The sequence below is a fragment of the Nerophis ophidion genome, linkage group LG15 (genome assembly GCF_033978795.1).
Source record: "Nerophis ophidion isolate RoL-2023_Sa linkage group LG15, RoL_Noph_v1.0, whole genome shotgun sequence".
NCBI classification, from domain to species: Eukaryota; Metazoa; Chordata; class Actinopteri; order Syngnathiformes; family Syngnathidae; genus Nerophis; species Nerophis ophidion.
The window spans coordinates 31,051,234-31,073,807 of record NC_084625.1 but is presented as its reverse complement, the minus strand read 5'-3'; the positions used below and the strand labels follow the sequence as shown (position 1 = coordinate 31,073,807).

Here is a 22,574-nt window from a genome sequence, read left to right as displayed (position 1 = left end):
TGTACTATTTGGAGGGAGTTACACTTTCTAACCTCACTAATGCCTTGCATCGTCTATATTAGATATATAACAATGGGCGGGTGGTGGGTGGATGTGGCTTTGATGAAATGTTGGTTCGGGTGGATGACGACTTTAGTGATGCGGTTGCGGATTATATAATTGCCTATCCGCGCATCTCTAGTGTGTATATATGTATTACCCGCAAAATTTCTAACCTGATGATTACTTTCAGTTTTAGGTAGAAGGTCTCAATGGGACATTTTTTATTTGCTTCTGTGAGCCACAGACAATGATTTCAGTTATGTCTGAGTTTAGTTACATACAGTTGTTTTGCATCCACACACTAATCTGTTCCATGCAGTGACAAAGTGAATCAACAGGCTGAGTTGAGTAGTTACCGTACAGATAAGAGTCATTCAACACAACTGGGATTCCTGTGGCTTTTAAACACGTCTTTCTTGTCTATTTTGATTTGAAGAAAAGTGGAATGTCGGAAACGATTGAAGTCTGTTTTATGTCCCTTTTCCTTCTCTTCTCCTTTATTGTTGCAGTACTACAACTGTGTTTTTGCTGTAATGAATACCTAATTAGAAATAATTACCTTTTGGAATAGTATGGCTAGTGACAGCTTGGATTAAAGCATTCTAAGGAGCTGTCAGAGACCAGTGCTTTCACTGAGAGACTGCTATTGTCGCATTTTGTTGTTGCATTTTTATCACAATAAGGGATGTTGCGAATAGAAAATATGCAGACTGCATGAGCTTGTTTGAAGCCGCTGCTCGTATTGTCGGCTACAGTGAACAAATGGTAGCATCCACATAATATACAATATTCATACCCCCCCTCCACCCCCCCATCTAAGCGCAATCCTCCCCATGCCCACACTCTTCAAAGCCGCCATGAGAGTTGGAGCAACGTGCAGGTATGCGCACAAGCAGGGCGCACCTGGGAGGAGTCAGGACCTCATTTAAAATGCTGGGGGATGGATGAGATTCAACAGTTGCCATAGAGACCTTTTGTGGCTTAGTGCAGCTGCTGCCTTGTGTGTCGCTTGTATTCACGCCATTGGGAATCCGACACTTTGAAAGCAACTAAAACTCACTTTTGGACATTTGGGGATGTGTTCCATGTATGAAGGTAAAACAACATTAGAGTATATTACATCATTATTTCATAATAACACTGTTTATGACGTAAAACTTAATATTAACAATCCTCTGCATCAGTTCAACCTCTATTGTGACTAGTGTGGTGTTAGCCCAGGTTACTTTGGATGGCGTTATAAATGTCATCAGATTCCATAAACACAATACAGCTGTCGGAGGATTGAACAAAGTGAATAAGTGACGTTAAAATGACCCAGCTTGAATTAGCAATGTCTGGACTTTTTGGACGTTTTGTCTGTGTAGCATTTGGTGTCGCCGTGCACACACAGTATGCCGCTAAAGTCAGTACATCGATCTCATTTGAGCAACTATTCTATTACAATATGGTTTACATTCACAAAGATAATATGCATAACATAATACCTAACAATTCCCTTTTTTAGGTAACCAGACTGTGCTTCGATTTATTGTGGAAATATCATCAAATATACAAGAAAAACGAATACGGTTACCATGGCCTGCAGAAGACATTAATGATGCAACTTCCTGGTGCATCATTCAGGATCATTCAGAATGTAAATTTTTAAGAATGTTTCATGTGTTGGTGTGAATTTGTTATTATTATTATTTATTTTTTTGGAAAATATTTTGAAAGTATAACTGGATTAGGAATAACAAGAGTATGAAAAAAATATATATTTTTGCATTATGTTCCATAGAGTTGGTCATATTTGGCTAACATGTACACTACACAACCTAGAAACCTCACAAATACATTACGATTCAAGGTCTACGATTTGATTACAAATTGATTGTCGCTGCATCTTTATTATATTTTACATCATTAGTGTTATTGTTACTATTATTATGAATGTACTGAATAATAGGGGTATGGAAAAAAAATGGTTTCACATCCGAATTGCGATTTTTATTTAATCCAATATACATCACTTTTTTTAAGACCCTTAAAACATACAGTTTTCACTCACTGTGCATATTTACTTATATTTTATAACTTGTTTTGAAAAGGTTTTATGCTCATTTTTATACAAAATAATACACAGTGTAAATCAAAAAATTGTGTTGAATTGAGAATCAATTCTTAATTTAATAATCACCACAAGAATTAGAATCAGATCATGAGTTGTTGTAAGATTCGATACGAGTATTAGATACAAGGAATGCGAGTCTTACGACAACTCGTGAATCAATTTGATTCCAATTTTTGGGGTGACGATTCGACTTAACATCGATCTCTGTTCAACAAGATTCTCGATTCAAATCGGTTCTCGCAATCAATTATTTGGTAGAACAATTATAACGAAACCTTTTTCAAGACAGGTTACGGGTCACAAAACGGTAAATGGTAAATGGTAAATGGGTTGTACTTGTATAGCGCTTTTCTACCCCTTTTTTTTAAGGAGCCCAAAGCGCTTTGACAGTATTTCCACATTCGCCCATTCACACACACATTCACACACTGATGGAGGGAGCTGCCATGCAAGGCGCTCACCAGGTCTCATCAGGAGCAAGGGTGAAGTGTCTTGCCCAAGGACACAACGGACGTGACTAGGATGGTAGAAGGTAAGGATTGAACCAGTAACCCTCAGATTCCTGGCACAGCCATTCTACCAACTTCGCCACGCCGTCCCCGAACATCTTAAACGAGTTAGCTGGCAATGGCCTAAAATAACTTCTTTTAAAAAATGGATTCTTTAAATTTAAATATAATAAATGAATATTTATTTATTTATATATTTTTTTAAATCAGAATACATTTGGAAAAAAATCACACACTTTGTCCTCTGTCGCCATAAGCTCATAGCTCAAATAGGTGGGTCTTATTGACTCATTCATATCGATGGCTGACAGTGTTATCGCACTACGTCCCCTGACTTATTCATCTACTCGCTTATTTTCTTTTTTTAGCTGTTGTAACCAGGGGCGTCACTAGACCTACTACTGTACTGGGGCACACCTGGGGCAGAAATAATTCATGTGAGCGTGCAAAGCGCGCAAGCAAAAACATTTTTAGCACTTATTTATCATAAAAAATTCATAAATAGTGCTTTAAACTATGAAATCATATCAGATTATGTTGTATGGATCTTTGATTAACCACCTGAAATTAACTAATGCATTTGACCTTTTTTACTCCAGACTTCTAAACTGCTACTGGTAGAAGCAAAAAGGAAGAGCAATGAATCTTTTTGGAATATATATTGCAGTAATCATCTACAAATTTAACATCTACAAAAGTAAAACAAAAAATAAAGCACCCCTACATCTCCTGGTTCTTTTATATTATTTAATTTCCATTTATGGCAATGTGGCTAATCCTATTTCAGATACACAAAACTATAAAATATACACAAAACAATAAAGCTACAGGAGTACAATAAACTGTTGTGTGTCTTTTCCGGGAATAATTTTCTAAGAATTAAACTGTAACGTCTTGTTTACATTTTTGCAAAGTGGTCAATCACTCTGGACAGACATGGAAATATTACAGTAACTGTTATACAGTTGACCAGTGGTTCCCAACTGCTGAGTCGTGACATAAAAGTGGATTGTGTGTCATTTTCAGTGAGTCGTAGTCAGATGTGTGCATGAAAAAAAAAAAAAGTTTATGGAGAAAAAAATCTAATTGTGGCAACAAATCCAGATATTTTTAGCCATTTTTCTAGTGACTATTAGTGAGTATTTTAGCAAAAGGCAAACCGACTAACAAGTTGGAGGAGGACTCAGGACAGACATGGAAATATATTTTTTAAAAATCTAAATGGGGCAACAAAACCCGATATTTTCAGCCATCTTTCTGAAAACAAATACAGAAATGTTACTATTTTTTCTTGAAACAAAACCAGATGCTTTGGCTGTTGCCATTTTTCTGGTGACAAAACAAGATTATTTTAGTCAAAGTCACACCGATTAACAAGACAAGTTTACTGTGCTATTTTTCTGTGAAATAAACTTGAATAATTTGAAAATTTGGCTTACGACTTGATAATATGGAAAAATGTTTATCTTCCTGAAGATAAACCATTTGAGAAGCACTCAACTCACACATGCTTACTCCAAATCATCATTGATGCAGAACCAGCAGACAATAACCAACATTATGTTTCATGTTCATTGAAAATTCCCCCGACAGCTCCTACAGTAAATGAATATGTTTGTCTTGATACAAGGAATAGCGTCAGCTAACTTAGCATCAACTTAAGACAATGATGTTGCCTAGCTAGCTGGGACTTCATTTACCTCTCTCATTCCTCGCTGCTTCTTTTTCCCTGCTGCGGGCGAATAACTTTCTGATATCCATCTAGGAGTTACAGTTTGAGTCAAATCAAAATTAAAATAATATAATTAACAAATTGTTGTTGGCTAACGTTACCTACCTCACGCAGTGATTCACATCCCCCCCTGTCTCTCTCTCTCTCTCTCTTTCTCTCTCTCTCTCTCTCTCTCTCTCTCTCTCTCTCTCTTTCTCAACCGAAATCTCGATCCACACATGAATAAATTACCATATTAAGTAGCCATGTGCTCATTGTTAAGTGGAGTGAATACAGTAGCAATCAATTACCATACTAAGTAGTATGTGCGCTGTTGTCTATGTTATGTAGACTTAAAACTCTGAAGCGTTTTTTTTTTGTTATTGGGGAAATTTTTACTGGGGCACCACAGATCAACACTGGGGCACGTGCCCCAGTGAAATCTCTCTGGCGACGCCACTGGTTGTAACACAGTTCGAGTTGTATTTCTGTTAGAGTGTACATCACATGTATTATTTTGTTGTTTCACTACTTCAATTCATGCTAGCTTAGCAATTAGCTTGGCTTCTTGTCTCCCCTCTTACTGTGTATGTCCGCACTAGATCTACATTCTATAACTGTTTGTATTACATCATTTAGCATCTTAAATAATCAATTATAACTCAGAATGTGATGCATCTATGAATCTATAATTTTCCCCACAACTGCTGTACACTGGCTTCTCTAAGTTATACCCAAGTTTTATTTTTATCCAATCGTCCCTTGACAAAAAAAAATCATAAAATAGATGCAGGCACTCGCTTTTTGTGAGTACTGTATAAAAGACAAAACAATTCAGCTATCATGTTTTTGTATTGGTCGTTGGGTACGTGTATGCACAAGTGGTAGTCGAGGGAAAAGTGGGTGGAAGGAAGTGTGCATATTGATGAGTAAGTGGTTCCTGTGAGAGTCGAGGGGAGATGAATTGCATTGCACTGTGTTGTAATGTTGAGGAGTTGAGGGGTTTGCGCTTGGAGACTTGAGATAGCGACTGTAGGATCAAGTCATTCAGTGCCTCAAATGGCTTTGAAAACCAATCAAACCAGCACACCTGCTTTTTACAATCACACACACACACAATCTCTCTCATCTCTACTCTCGCTCAGGTTGTACTCGGCCAATACCATCAGTGTGGTGGACTACTTGCACGTATTGATCCATGCATGTGTGATTCACTACTATACGTGCAAACTCATTTTCACATCATGTCAAACAGCCAGTATGACACAGTGTATAGTTTACACTGAGGCAAATATGACAAGTATGGCACTGTACTGTACAGTAATGAAGCTGTAATGTGCGTTGCTCTTGCAGGGTTTTACCACTCAAAGAGCCATTTCGACCCGTTTCACAAAATAAAGAAAACAATGGGAGCCACAAAACTCTTTTGAAATTTAAAATTAAATAACACTGCATAAAGAGTTGGTTTTTTTTTTTTGCTTTGTGCTATGTATAAACCAGGGGTCTCAGACACACGGCCCGCATCTTGATAATAAAATTTAATGTTAGTGCGGCCCGTGAGTTTTATATGATTGCCGCTTGACAGCATTACACATGCCAACCCTCCAAAATTTTCCGGGAGGTTCCCGAATTCTCAAAACTACTATTCTCGCGAAAATCTGGTGAATTTCACCCAGATAATACTAATAAGTGCGTGCTGTGGATGCACTGCCTTTGACGCCCTCTATAATATGTACAAACTGCTTGCCAGCCCGGTAACATGTTGTATGTGACTTTTGCATTTACAAGTACACGACTGCAAGGCATACTTGTTCAACAGCCATACAGGTTACACTGAAGGTTGTGATATAAAAAACTTTAACACTCTTACTATTATGCACCACACTGTGAACCCACACCTAACAAGAATGACAAACACATTTCGGGAGAGCATCCTCACTGCAACACAACATAAACAGAACAGAACAAATACCCAGCATCCCATGCATCCTTAACTCTTCCTGGCTACATTATACACACCCGCAAGCACCAACCCCACCCCCCCCTACGTGCATCGGTTGAGGTGGGCGGGGTTTGGTGCTAGCGGGGGTGTATATTGTACTTTTGTTTACTCAAAACAGCACCAGTTTAACAAGTAACATGCCTTTTAAAAAGAATAACTAACTTTTCGTTTTGACATATTGTATCAAAGCAATATAATGGAATGTGTCTGCTTCCAGCTGCCTTTCCATCAAACACACCATCAGCAGCTTTTGTATATATTCATGGCTACATTTCTGCCTATTTAATACATTATTTTAATGTATTTGACTGGTGTGAGACTCATTCTTCTTCAGTATGGTGCAGACTATCAATGATACGCTCAAATTGCTTCACCAAGTCATGTTTTTAATGAGGCGTGGTTAGGGGCGTAGTTAAGAGGGGTGGCGTATAATTCACCAACTTGGGTATTTCATATATATATATATGTATATATGATGGCGGCGCCCGGACGGGCTGCAACATCGCGGAGCTCTTGCTAAAGATGGAACATTTGGCAGAAATACCGGACAATTCTGCAAACTTCATGGCTGGCTCACATCGTGGTCACTCCGTGATCACGTACGACCGCCAGACACTTCTGGATGTGGACATATCGGCCGTTTTGGACTGATAGACGCGTGCTTACCTAGACGTGCTAACTAGCACAGGAATACTTCGACGGCTACATCCAGCGGCCTGTGAAGCAGCGGAGTATAGTAGCAGCGGGGCCCGTCTACGGAGCAGACGCCAGCGGTGTGATCGGAAACGCGGATGTCGAGCGGGGCTAAAAACAAAGCAGAAGGCTAATCCCCACAGAACACCACTTCCCTCCATCCTGAAGCCGGATTTAAATGGAAGATGCGAGACTACTGGTCTGGGTAAGGAGTCAGTTAAATTAGAAAACGTTTTTCCTGCTTTGATTGTTTCAGAGTTGGACATGTGTTCTACTGAGATGGCAAACTATGATGCGTGCAGTTTATCAAAGCAACAAACAAACAATCGGAACATGCGTTCTACTGAGTTGGCTAACTATGATGCGTGCAGTTTATCAAAGCAACAATCAAACAATCGGAAAATTCCCGTCGTATCAATTCCTAGAGATGGTCGTAATTATACTAAATGCACTGGGCATAATAAACACAAAATTATTAATATTGCTACTACGGATAATTTGATCAAAAATTCCCTAAAACAGCCCACTACCTATAATATAGGTTTTTTAAACATAAGATCATTGTCTCCCAAAACGTTGTTAGTTAATGATATCATCAGAGACAACAATCTTAACGTCATCGGTCTCAGCGAAACCTGGCTTAAACCAAACAACTTTTTTGCGCTAAATGAGGAATGTCCTCCTAACTTTACACATGCGCATATTGCCCGTCCTCTTAAAAGGGGTGGGGGGGTCGCACTAATATATAACGAAAACTTTAACCTTAGTCCTAACATAAATAATAAATATAAATCGTTTGAGGTGCTTACTATGAGGTCTGTCACACCGCTGCCTCTACGCCTGGCTGTTATCTACCGCCCCCCAGGGCCCTATTCGGACTTTATCAATGAATTCTCAGAGTTCGTTGCTGATCTAGTGACACACGCCGATAATATAATCATAATGGGGGACTTTAATATCCATATGAATACCCCATCGGACCCACCGTGCGTAGCGCTCCAGGCTATAATTGATAGCTGTGGTCTCACACAAATAATAAATGAACCCACGCATCGCAACGGTAATACGATAGACCTAGTGCTTGTCAGGGGTATCACCGTTTCCAAAGTTACGATACTCGTGTATACTAAAGTATTGTCCGATCATTACCTTATAAAATTCGAGGTTCAGACGCGTGTTCGTCAAACTAATAATAATAATAACTGCTATAGCAGCCGCAACATTAATACGGCCACAACGACAACTCTTGCTGACCTACTGCCCTCGGTAATGGCACCATTCCCAAAGTATGTGGGCTCTATTGATAACCTCACTAACAACTTTAACGACGCCCTGCGTGAAACCATTGATAACATAGCACCGCTAAAGTGAAAAAAGGCTCCAAAAGAGCGTACCCCGTGGTTTACAGAAGAAACTAGAGCTCAGAAATTATTATGTAGAAAGCTGGAACGCAAATGGACCACGACTAAACTTGAGGTGCACCATCAAGCATGGAGTGATGGTTTAATAACTTATAAACGCATGCTTACCTTAGCTAAAGCTAAATATTACTCAAATCTCATCCACCGTAATAAAAACGATCCTAAATTTTTGTTTAGTACGGTAGCATCGCTAACCCAACAAGGGACCCCTTCCAGTAGCTCCACCCACTCAGCTGATGACTTTAGCAATTCTGGGAGAGGCAATGATGAGAGATATAGCAGATTAGTCTCTCTTAACAAGTGGCTGGATAGCTTCTGTAGAAAACAGGGATTTACGTTTATTGATAATTGGCCCTCTTTCTGGGGCAAACCTGGCTTGCTGAGGAGAGACGGCCTTCACCCTAACCAGGAAGGCGCTATCCCCTTGTCTCGGAACATAGATTTCGCATTGAGCCACATTTGACTAACTGCACTAGAGCAAGCCCGGTCACAGGCAATTACAGAGCCTGCTAGCCTGGGTATGGAGTCAGTTAAGTTAGAACTAGCCAGCGCCAGGCTGGATGATCCCTGTACACATAGCAATTTTGTTAGAATAATACACAACTCACAAAATGTTTTTTTCTGCTATGACTATGACTACGTCAGAGTTAGACATGCGTTCTACTGAGGTGGCAAATTATGATGCGTTCAGTTTATCGCAGCACCATGTAGACAATCTGAAAATTCCCGTCATATCAATTCCTAGATATGGTCGTAATTATTTTAAGTACACTGCGCATAACAAACGCAACATTATTAATATTGCTACTACGGATAATTTTATCAACAACTCCTTAAAACAGCCCACTACCTATAATATGGGCTTTCTAAACATCAGATCTTTGTCTCCCAAAACGTTATTAGTTAATGAGGTCATTAGAGAAACAACCTTAATGTCATCGGTCTTAGCGAAACCTGGCTTAAACCAGACGACTATTTTGCGTTAAATGATGCATCCCCTCCTAACTATACGAATGCTCATATTGCCGGTCCCCTTAAAAGGGGAGGGGGGGGGGTCGCACTAATATACAACGAAAACTTTAACTTTAGTCCTAACTTAAATAATAAATATAAATCGTTTGAGGTGCTTTCTATGAAGTCTGCCACACCTCTGCCTCTGTGCCTGGCCGTTATCTACCGCCCCCCAGGGCCCTATTCGGACTTTATTAGTGAATTCTCAGAGTTTGTTGCTGATCTAGTGACACACGCCGATAATATAATTATAATGGGGGACTTTAATATCCATATGAATACCCCATTGGACCCACCGTGCGTGGCGCTCCAGACTATAATTGATAGCTGTGGTCTTATACAAATAATAAATGATCCGACGCATCGCAGCGGTAATACGATAGACCTAGTGCTTGTCAGAGGTATCACCGTTTCCAAAGTTATGATACTCCCGTATACTAAAGTAATGTCCGATCATTACCTTATAAAATTCGAAGTTCAGACTCATGTTCGGCAAGCTAATAATAATAAAAACTGCTATAGCAGCCGCAACATTAATGCTGCCACAACGACGACTCTTGCTGACCTACTGCCCTCGGTAAAGGCACCGTTCCCAAAGTATGTGGGCTCTATTGATAACCTCACTAACAACTTTAACAACGCCCTGCGCGAAACCATTGATAGTATAGCACCCCTGAAGTTAAAAAAGGCTCCAAAAAGGTGTACGCCATGGTTTACTGAAGAAACTAGAGCTCAGAAATTATTATGTAGAAAGCTGGAACGCAAATGGCGCACGACTAAACTTGAGGTGCACCATCAAGCATGGAGTGATGGTTTAATAACTTATAAACGCATGCTTACCTTAGCTAAAATTAATTATTACTCAAATCTCATCCGCATTAATAAAAACAATCCAAAATTTTTGTTTAGTACAGTAGCATCGCTAACCCAACAAGGGACTCCTTCCAGTAGCTCCACCCATTCGGCAGATGACTTTATGAAGTTCTTTAATAAGAAAATTGAACTTATTAGAAAGGAGATTAAAGACAATGCGTCTCAGCTACAACTGGGTTATAGTAACACAGATACGACTGTATATACGGCGGATACTGCAAATATCCAAAATAGTTTCTCTCGTTTTGATGAAATAACACTAGAAGAACTGTTACAACGTGTAAATGTAATAAAACAAACAACATGTTTGCTTGACCCACTTCCTGGGAAACTTATCAAGGAGCTTTTTGTATTATTAGGTTCATCAGTGCTAAATATTATAAACTTATCACTTTCCTCTGGCACTGTTCCCCTAGCATTCAAAAAAGCGGTTATTCATCCTCTCCTTAAAAGACCTAACCTCGATCCTGACCTCATGGTAAACTACCGACCGGTGTCTCACCTTCCCTTTATTTCGAAAATCCTCGAAAAAATAGTTGCAGAGCAGCTAAATGAACACTTAGCGTTTAACAATCTATGTGAAACCTTTCAATCCGGTTTCAGGGCAAATCACTCGACTGAGACAGCCCTCGCAAAATTGACTAATGATCTATTGCTAACGATGGACTCTGATGCGTCATCTATGTTGCTGCTCCTCGATCTTAGCGCTGCTTTCGATACCGTCGATCGTAATATTTTATTAGAGCGTATCAAAACACGAATCGGTATGTCAGACTCAGCCCTGTCTTGGTTTAACTCTTATCTTACTGATAGGATGCAGTGCGTCTCCCATAACAGTGTGACCTCGGACTATGTTAAGGTAACGTGTGGAGTTCCCCAGGGTTCGGTCCTTGGCCCTGTACTCTTCAGCATCTACATGCTGCCACTAGGTGACGTCATACGCAAATACGGTATTAGCTTTCACTGTTATGCTGATGACACCCAACTCTACATGCCCCTAAAGCTGACCAACACGCCGGACTGTAGTCAGTTGGAAGCGTGTCTTAATGAAATTAAACAATGGATGTCCGCTAACTTTTTGCAACTTAACGCCAAAAAAACGGAAATGCTGATTATCGGTCCTGCTAGACACCGACCTCTATTTAATAATACAACTTTAACATTTGACAACCAAATAATAAAACAAGGTGACTCGGTAAAAAATCTGGGTATTATCTTCGACCCAACTCTCTCCTTTGAGTCACACATTAAAAGCGTTACTAAAACGGCCTTCTTTCATCTCCGTAATATCGCTAAAATTCGCTCCATTTTGTCCATTAAAGACGCCGAGATCATTATCCATGCGTTTGTTACGTCTCGTCTCGATTACTGTAACGTATTATTTTCGGGTCTCCCCATGTCTAGCATTAAAAGATTACAGTTGGTACAAAATGCGGCTGCTAGACTTTTGACAAGAACAAGAAAGTTTGATCATATTACGCCTGTACTGGCTCACCTGCACTGGCTTCCTGTGCACTTAAGATGTGACTTTAAGGTTTTACTACTTACCTAGAAAATACTACACGGTCTAGCTCCATCCTATCTTGCCGATTGTATTGTACCATATGTCCCGGCAAGAAATCTGTGTTCAAAGGACTCCGGCTTATTAGTGATTCCCAGAGCCCCAAAAAAGTCTGCGGGCTATAGAGCGTTTTCATTTCGGGCTCCAGTACTCTGGAATAGCCTCCCGGTAAAAGTTTGAGATGCCACCACAGTAGAAGCATTTAAGTCTCACCTTAAAACTCATTTGTATACTCTAGCCTTTAAATAGACTCCCTTTTTAGACCAGTTGATCTGCCGTTTCTTTTCTTTTTCTCCTATATCCCACTCTCCCTTGTGGAGGGGGTCCGGTCCGATCCGGTGGCCATGTACCGCTTGCCTGTGTATCGGCTGGGGACATCTCTGCGCTGTTGATCCGCTTCCACTTGGGATGGTTTCCTGCTGGCCCCGCTGTGAACGGGACTCTCGCTGCTGTGTTGGATCCGCTTTGGACTGGACTCTCGCGACTGTGTTGGATCCATTATGGATTGAACTTTCACAGTATCATGTTAGACCCGCTTGACATCCATTGCTTTCCTCCTCTCCAAGGTTCTCATAGTCATCATTGTCACCGACGTCCCACTGGGTGTGAGTTTTCCTTGCCCTTATGTGGGCCTACCGAGCATGTCGTAGTGGTTTGTGCAGCCCTTTGAGACACTATTGATTTAGAGCTATATAAGTAAACATTGATATATATATATATATATATATATATATATATATATATATATATATATATATATATATATATATATATTTATTTATATATATATTTATATATATATATATATATATATATATATATATATATATATATATACATACATACATATGCATGAAATACTTGACTTTCCGTGAATTCTAGCTATATATATTTATTTTATTATATATGTATATAAATAAAATAAATAGTTGAATTTTGGACGGCACCTATCAAATACACAGTAATAGAAACACAGTTGTTCTACTAACTGTACTGTGCTTGCTGGTTACTAAAAAACAACAACAACACTTACCTTTCACTATTTGAGTTACCTTTGTTCTGCCATTTGCGTACTGGCGAGCGATCTCCGAATCCGGGAAAATCCTTCACGTATTTGTTGTAGACATCCGCAAATGAGAACGGGATGTTGCTTCCAGCTATCAGCATAGCCATCTTTGTCTCAGCATAAGATACACCATCGGGTCTCCATTTTGCGAGGTGGGCCATAATACCGGGTTGGGAACAATGCTGCGCTGCGGACTCTTTGTGCTTCGCTGACTGACCGTTCATGGCTGAGTATATCCATTCGGCCGCTGTATTCAATGGAGAAGTCTGTTCTACAAAATTTACAGGCAACATACCCTTTCCCCTACGAACTCTCCTGGATAAACTGAAATTCTTGTTTCCAATCCTTCTGGAACTTTGAAGCGTATTTCTTCATTTTGCTCGTCGACAGTTTAATATATTTGGTTGGAGTCAATAACCAGGCAATGTGATGAAGTTACGTCTCTTTACTGTGGGCTTCAGAACGGACTCCCTAATGCATGTTCCTTGACTGCACTTAAATGTACAATATATTTACATTCTGTTCTATGTACAGTAGATGGCAGTATTGTCCTGTTTAAGAGGGTCGCAACATTGAGTCGGTCTGCATGGAGCTGAAAGGGGCGTGGCCTCCAGCTCCGCCTGAATTTCGGGAGATTTTCGGGAGAAAATTTGTCCCGGCAGGTTTTCGGGAGAGGCGCTGAATTTCGGTAGTCTACCGGAAAATCCGGGGTGGTTGGCAAGTACTGTATGGTTTAGAAAGTCACAAAAAGTCCTGGAGGGACTGAATAGGGCTTTCGCAAAAGCACCCAATATATAAAGCTCTTTTGCAACTTGACAAACTACCGAGTTCTCCTGGATAAGATTTTTTTTGCCAATCGTTATTTTCCTAAATTTTTTCAGGAGATTCTCTTGTCAAAACTCAACTGATGTGGCCCGCGAGATGTTGTGATCAAACGGTTCTGTCAACACCTTTGTAACCAAAAACAAAAGTTTGTTTGAATGATCATTTATTTAACAAAAAGAAAAACTAAATTCAGGGGTGCAACAAGGTTTTACTTTTGGGCCCCTTCTGTTTTTAATTTGCATTAATGTTTTTTTTATACTTCATACATTGTAATTGAATGTTTGTATGATAAACAAATGCCTGTCACATTTATTGGTCAGTGAATGGGGTAAACCAATACAGAGGTATCATCAAACCTAACATTTTGACTAAAGCAACTTTTAAAGAGTGTTACTGTAATCCCCTGCCTGACAGAGAACTTCTCTGCTATATATGTCAACCATATTCTAAACAGAATATGCAACTTTTCTGAAAATAACACATCCCTGCAGGGATTGCACACTCCATGAAGAAATACCACAAATATCCTAATTGGACAAAATTATACACTTTCAAGGGAATTTGTTCAACTATTCAAGCGACAAAAGGGAATACAGAACTATTTTTGTATTGAGTCCATCCTTAACCAATCACAGCTCCTCCAACTACCTTTAACTGCCAATAACGTCACCGTTGGAAAAAAATGATGACACTTCATTTCGGATATTGCGTTGCCATTCGCCGTCTTTATGACTGCAAGCAAACATTGCGTCACTTCACGCATTAGCTGAACAAAGTAGCACACACTGTGTGGGTTGTTATAGAATAGTATGATTACAAGAAAGTGGATAGATATGTTGAGCTAAATAAACTTACAAATGGCCAAATGCGGTTAAGTACATTTTGTTGCATTTACATAATTTATAGCAGTGGTTCTCAAATGGGGGTACGTGTACCCCTGGGGGTACTTGAAGGTATGCCACGGGGTACGTGAGATTTTTTTTAAATATTCTGAAAATCGTAAAAAATCAAAAATCCTTTATAAATATATTTATTGAATAATACTTCAACAAAATATGAATGTAAGTTCATAAACTGTGAAAAGAAATGCAACAATGCAATATTCAGTGTTGACAGCTAGATTTTTGGTAGACATGTTCCATAAATATAGATTTTTTTGTGAAGAAATGTTTTGAATTAACTTCATGAATCCAGTTGGATCTCTATTACAATCCCCAAAGAGGGCACTTTAAGTTGATGATTACTTCTATGTGTAGAAATCTTTATAATTAAATCACTTGTTTATTTTTCAACAAGTTTTTAGTTCTTCTTATATCTTTTTATTCCTAACACAATTTAATAAATCAGAAACTGATGACATAGTGCTGTATTTTACTTCTTTATCTCTTTTTTTCAACCAAAAATGCTTTGCTCTGATTAGGGGGTACTTGAATTAAAAACATGTTCACAGGGGGTACGTCACTGAAAAAAGGTTGAGAACCACTGCCTTATAGCATTTTGAAGAGACTGATAGTAAATATCACTGTTTACCAAAAACCAGCAACATTTTCTCAAAATGTTTGCAGACAACTACACAAGTGTCAAAGGTGGGCAGCAAGGACATACACTAGAATAAGTAAATAAATGAATAAATGAAAATACACAAGTTTCATGCTGTTTTGTAATCCTATTTAGTGGTCTCTGAACCTCCTATTTTTCCATGTTTACACCCTACTTCATCATACAGGCTTTTGTTGGGGTTTTTGTTTGCCTGGTTTGACCAGTTCTTCTCAAATATTGTTGCAAGCCATCCTGGGGGGTGTGCAGACGCAATGCCAGGGCGTGACCCCCGACAACATGCTATATCTGTATCATGCAGTATAACGCTTCAAACCTCGCTTTAAAATGACTTCCTCATTTTGATGGAAAAAAATATTTATATATTTTTTTTCTGTTATTAAATATTGAGTACGTCATAGTCAGCTCCACATCATACATGTAGTACAAACTATACGTAAATATCTCCATTGAACAGTCTTGTGCTCAATGCCAATATTATTATTTCACAAAAAGGAAAGAAAATGTAATTAAAAAAATCAAATACAATTAAATTAAACATATCTCAAAAGGGTAATGGGAAGAAGTATAAACTTTTTGAATCCCCCAGTTTCCTCTGAATCCACATAACTCAATTTGCCCAGAGCTATGTGCTTACAGTGCTCAATATGTCATCATAAGTAAGTCATATAAGTCATTCATACTCGTACTCAAAGTCAGCCTAGACCTCACTATACCGAACCAAAATATTAGATTTGTACAATTTCTTAAAATGCTCAATATTTGAACAGTGTTTAAGCTCGTCACTCAGGCTGTTCCATATTTTCACCCCACTGACTTTTATTTTCTAGGTTAAGGTGCTATATATCATTTTGCTCCGGAGTTAATGTTCCTGATCATTTTGAATGTATTATTTATTGAGCTTAATTTTATTTTTCAGTATCAAATGGTTCAAGCCGGTCAAAAAATGTTTATAGTTTAATTAAGGATTATCTTTTGTTTAAATTTCAGGAAAATTGATGCACTTTAAATTGTCTGTTACAGACTAAAAAACTATTTTGATAAAGTTTTGTTGAATTGAGTTGATCTGTTTCTTTGTTTTTGTTTTTTTGTATTCTTGAATGTTAATAAAAATTCAATGTTATGCACAGGTTTGCTTTTAGATCAGTATTTGTATCGGTTCGATACTACTGTAACACAATGGGATCGATAATTTTGTCACAGTCCTAATCTGTCAGTGAAAACATCACTCTCTTTCTCTCTCTCTGCTGCTCAGTCAGGCACACTTTGCTCCTCCGACTCAATGCTCTACATTATTGTACACTCATACTGTAGATATTGTTGAAGCAAATACTAAAGATTGCTGAACTAGAAAATATGGAACTCAAAAACTCCTGCAACAAAGACCATAAAAGCCAGGATTTAGAAAATAACATACAGTAGATTCACATACAAATGTGAACATCACATACAAATGTGAACATCAGTTATAAATAGATTTTTATTGTACGGATAAACAATATAATAGCAACATTAAAACTGTCAACACATTTGTCAATTATTAATTTTAACAGCCGAAAGTTGTATGGAAACTACAGTAACATGGAACACTTTTTAGAACAATTCAGTGAACCCTTTAAAGTGATCGCTGTCACAGAAACATTTATTATTGAACTAATCTATAGCTATATGTATATATGTATATGTACAGTGTACAGTATATATGTATGTATATGTGTACTTATATATGTATATACGTACCGTATTTTTCGGAGTATAAGTCGCACCTACCAAAAATGCATAATAAAGAAGGAAAAGAACATATATAAGTCGCACTGGAGTTTAAGTCGCATTGTTTGGGGAAATTTATTTGATAAAACCCAACACCAAGAATAGACGTTTGAAAGGCAATTTAAAATAAATAAAGAATAGTGAACAACAGGCTGAATAGGTGTATGTTATATGACGCATAAATAACCAACTGAGAAGGTGCCTGGTATGTTAACGTAACTTATTATGGTAAGAGTCATTCAAATAACTATAACATATAGAACATGCTATACGTTTACCAAACAATCTGTCACTCCTAATCGCTAAATCCCATGAAATCTTATACGTCTAGTCTCTTATGTGAATGAGCTAAATAATATTATTTGATATTTTACGGTAACATGTTAATAAATTCACACATAAGTCGCTCCAAAGTATAAGTCGCACCCCCGGCCAAACTATGAAAAAACTGCGACTAATAGTCTGAAAAATACGGTATGTATATTTGTTGAACTGAACTACACCAACAGAACCAACGGAGGAGTTGTAGCTGTGTATGTGATGAAGAACCTGAACTACAAAGTGGTAAAACCTATCATTTTGTGTTGATAATATCTTCAAATGCATAACCATTGACATATGTCATTAAAAAGAGCAAAAACATATTAATCAGCTGTAAGTATAGAACACCAAAGTCAAGTGTTGAAATGTTTCAGGAGTGGTTCAAGTAAAATTTTACTGACACTATCAAAAAGTAATTTTCATATGTGGTGACATTAACATTGATCTATTGAACCCTAATATGCAAAAGTCAATTGGTAATACAATGTATTGCATGAGTTTATATCCTAACATCAAGCAGAATCACAGGACACTGTGCTACGCTTATTGATAATATGTTTACCAATGATTTTGATAATCAGGGCTTCACAATGGAAGAGGGGTTAGTGCGTCTGCCTCACAATACGAAGGTCCTGCAGTCCTGGGTTCAATACCGGGCTCGGGATCTTTCTGTGTGGAGTTTGCATGTTCTCCCCGTAAATGTGTGGGTTCCCTCCGGGTACTCCGGCTTCCTCCCACTTCCAAAGACATGCACCTGGGGATAGGTTGATTGGCAACACTAAATGGTCCCTAGTGTGTGAATGTGAGTGTGAATGTTGTCTGTCCATCTGTGTTGGCCCTGCGATGAGGTAGCGACTTGTCCAGGGTGTACCCCTCCTTCTGCCCGATTGTAGCTGAGATAGGCTCCAGCGCCCCCCGCGACCCCAAAAGGGAATAAGCGGTAGGAAATGGATGGATGGATGGATTTTGATATTCATGCTACAAGTTGTCTGCACATAACCTGCATCATCTGTCAGTTTTGCCAGAAAACTACAGGAAGAGGAACATGCACGGCAAAACGACATTACGAAGACTATGCACACAGAAGAGTATGATTAGTTTAAAAAATAGCAACAAAGCAAAAATGAGAAAAGGACATATATTGAACCACATTAATTAAATAAATAAATGGGTTGTACTTGTATAGCGCTTTTCTTCCTTCAGGGTACTCAAAGCGCTTTGACATTACTTCCACATTTACCCATACACACACACATTCACACACTGATGGAGGGAGCTGTCATGCAAGGCGCTAACCAGCACCCATCGGGAGCAAAGGTGAAGTGTCTTGCTCAGGACACAACGGACGTGACGAGGTTGGTACTAGGTGGGGATTGAACCAGGGATCCTCGGGTTGCGCACGGCCACTCTTCCACTGCGCCACGCCGCCATTACTGATGCTTTATGACAAACAGTAGTCATGGAAACAACTTAGTAGAAAACAGACAAAGAACAATCAACCATGGATGGCAAAGTGATTGAAAAATGCTTGCAATAGGAAGAATATATTACACAGGACATGTATAACACAAATATCTGTAGAGGCACTACAAAGTACAAAAAGTATAAGAACAAACTAGCAGACGACGAACATGTACAAAATAATATTAGTCATTTATTAGGCAGAAATGAAAACAACATGAGAGCAACATGGAGCATTCTCATTAGCATTATTAAAAATGGTACCAAGAGGGATTACCCCCAATACTTCTCAGTATTAATTAAAATAACTGAAGAGATTGTCAATGTAATAGATGTGAAAAAATGTGCAGCTGCAATGTTTATGGATCTAAATGAAGCATTTGACACAATTAATTGCGATATTTTATTTAAAAAATTCCAATAGTATGGCATCAGAGGGCTGGTCTTGAACTGGGTAAGAAGCTACTTAACCAACAGGAAGCAATATGTGAAGTTAAGCAAACACACATCTACAAAACTAAATATTTTGTGGTGTACTCCAGGGATCAATACTGTGACCAAATGATTATAGCTTCATACAAATGACATTTATAAAGTTACTAAGGACTTAAGTTAGTATTATTTGCAGATGACGTGACTGTGTTTTGTTCAGGAGCTAACACACAGAAGCTAATTCAAATACATCATTTGAAATTCATACATTAAAGAGATGATTTGACAAAAACAGACAATCCTTGAACCTTAGTAAAACTAAAATAATACTATTAGGTTACAGTTGAGGAAAAATTCAAACCCAAAATTAAATGTACAAAGTAGATATTAAAAAGAGTAAAAAAATAAAATTTGGGGGTGTAATCATTGATGATAAAATGAACTGGAAATCACATATGTGGAAAAAAAATATTTCAATAGTAAATAAAAAAAAAAATGTAAATTCACTAAATACAGTATTCTCTACTGCAGTGATTCTCAACCTTTTTTCAGGTATGTACCCCCTGTGAACATTTTTTTATTTATTTATTTAAAAAAAAATGTAATGTCCTGTCCAGGGCAAGGAAAACTCGCTTTTTGTGAGTTTTCCTTGCCCTTATGTGGGCTCTACCGAGGATGTCGTTGTGGTTTGTGTTGTGGTTTGTGGAACCCTTCGAGACACCAGTGATTTAGGGCTATATGAATAAACATTGTTGATTGATTGATTGATTGATTATTCCCCTTGGGGTTGCGGGGGGCGCTGGTGCCTATCTCAGCTACAATCGGGCGGAAGGCGACGTACACCCTGGACATTCGCCACCTCATCACAGGGCTCATGATAAACATTTTAAACTTAAATTTGTGTCCAAATTGAGAACAGGAAGTGAATAAAACTGTTATCAACATGCTATTAAATGGAAAAGGGGTGGATTAAATTCCTACTGCTTTTCAGACATGATGAAGAGAAAAAACTGGAGATTGTGATGTATTATGTCATATCTGTATGCATGTTCGAAACTAACTCTAACCATACTGACTTTATTTTCTAATGAATTCCATATTATTTTTTACACACACTTATTTTCCATTTATGTATTTCCATTTTACTTCTTACAGTCATTTGTTTCTTAAATATGTTATTGTTAATGTAGAAAAATGGTAATTATCCTTGATACATTATATGCTACAACGTTTTATATCGTTGCATTAACCTATAAAACCATTTTTATTTGAAAACAATATTTTCCCTGTGTTATAGTCATATTCAACTACAGGCAAATTCCGAAAATTTTCAAGGTGATGACATTTCAAGTCAAAGAATCGGCAATAGCCCTCTATTTACTTGGTATACATTAGATTCAACCAAAACTCCATTGTTCTCCCAGTCCTAAAGTCAGGCTCATATTATCAGGGTATATTCTCTTTTCCTGTGAAATGACAATGGAAAGTATCAGCTTTATATCATTTTGTGTATCCTAACCAGTCCTAAAGTCAGGCTCATATTTACAGGGTATATTCTCTTTTCCTGTGAAATGACAATGGAAAGTAACAGCTTTATATCATTTTGTGTATCCTAACCAGTCCTAAAGGCAGTCTCATATTATCAGGGTATATTCTCTTTTCCTGTGAAATGACAATGGAAAGTATCAGCTTTATATCATTTTGTGTATCCTAATTTTACAAAGGCCTATTTTTTTCCAGATTTAAATTGCTATGAGCCACTTTTTAATGGGATTTTTTCTTATTATAGTAACCAGTTTAGCAGTGTTGTGTCACTAACAAGAACAAATCAGTCTAAAAATAATTATTGTTATGATTGCCGATACAATTGGCAGTTGACATGGTGTTCAAGGGCTATCTAATATCCCATTCATGCATATTTTCATTTGGACTCAAAACAATGTTGTCTTTAAAAAGCCAACATCTTTTTTTTTTTTTTTTTTGTCTCAAAGAACCACAGGATCTCATTGTGCTGAAATCTAACCGCCACTCTTTTCCCTTTGGGGTTCTACAGGAGCGGCAGTTTGAACGGTTGACCCGGGAACTTGAAGCCGAGCGTCAGATTGTTGCCACGCAGCTGGAGAGATGCAAGCTGGGATCTGAGGCGGGCAGCATGAGCAGCATTAGGTAACACATGCAAACCCTTTTTTTTTTTTGTCCATACGTGTGGAGGTAAAGGCGGCCGGGTGTCACATTCATCGGCCACCTGTTGATAGTTGCTCTCCTTTTATTGTGTGTGTGGACAAAATTGAAGTGTGTGTGTGGGAGTTTGGAGGTCCTGATTTTTGCATTTCATTAAGCAAGTGAGTATGAATTTGTGTACATCTTTATGTATGTACAGTACTGTTTTCCCAGCCTCCCACACAAGTGTAAAGTTAGCGCATAATGCCGCAGATTTTGGGTGCTTCATCACAACAGTGTCTGGTTTCAGTATTCTCAACCTTCACCCTGCACCAACACACACTCTTATATATTTCATATAGCAACCTAATTCTTTTTAGGGGTTTTACTTTATTCACCAAATCCTGCATGCACTATTGTGTTATACAGTAAGTCATTACATGTATAATATAGTATAAAACAAGTTAAAAACATATATATGTACAATATATACATTATTGTATATACTAGGGCTGTGAATCTTTGGGTGTCCCATGATTCGATTCAATATTGATTCTTGGGGTCACGATTCGATAATGTATCGATTTTTTTCGATTCGATTCGATTTTCGATTCAAAAACGATTTTTTTCCCAATTTGAAAGGATTCTGTATTCATTCAATACATAGGATTTCAGCAGGATCTACCCCATTCTGCTGACATGCTAGCAGAGTAGTATATTTTTGTAAAAAGCTTTTATAATTGTAAAGGACAATGATTTATCAACTGATTGCAATAATATAAATTTGTTTGAACTATTAAACGAACCAAAAATATGACTTATTTTATCTTTGTGAAAACATTGGACACAATGTGTTGTCAAGCTTATGAGATGCGATGCAAGTGTAAGCCACTGTGACACTATTATTCTTTTTTTTTATTTTTATAAATGTCTAATGATAATGTCAATGAGGGATTTTTAATCACTGCTATGCTGAAATTATAACTAATATTGATACTGTTGTTGATAATATTCATTTTTGTTTCACTACTTTTGGTTTGTTC

General features: G+C 38.0%; 1 protein-coding gene across 7 annotated transcripts in view; it reads left to right on the top strand.

The window, feature by feature from the left end:
• ctnnd2a (catenin (cadherin-associated protein), delta 2a) overlaps positions 1-22,574 on the top strand; it is a 747,299-nt gene that overhangs the window by 227,086 nt on the left and 497,639 nt on the right. For all 7 annotated transcript variants that reach the window (XM_061922003.1, XM_061922001.1, XM_061922002.1 and 4 more), the window contains exon 3: positions 21,425-21,537. In XM_061922003.1, coding sequence (XP_061777987.1) covers positions 21,425-21,537 — 113 coding nt within the window. The remainder of the gene's footprint in view (positions 1-21,424; positions 21,538-22,574) is intronic.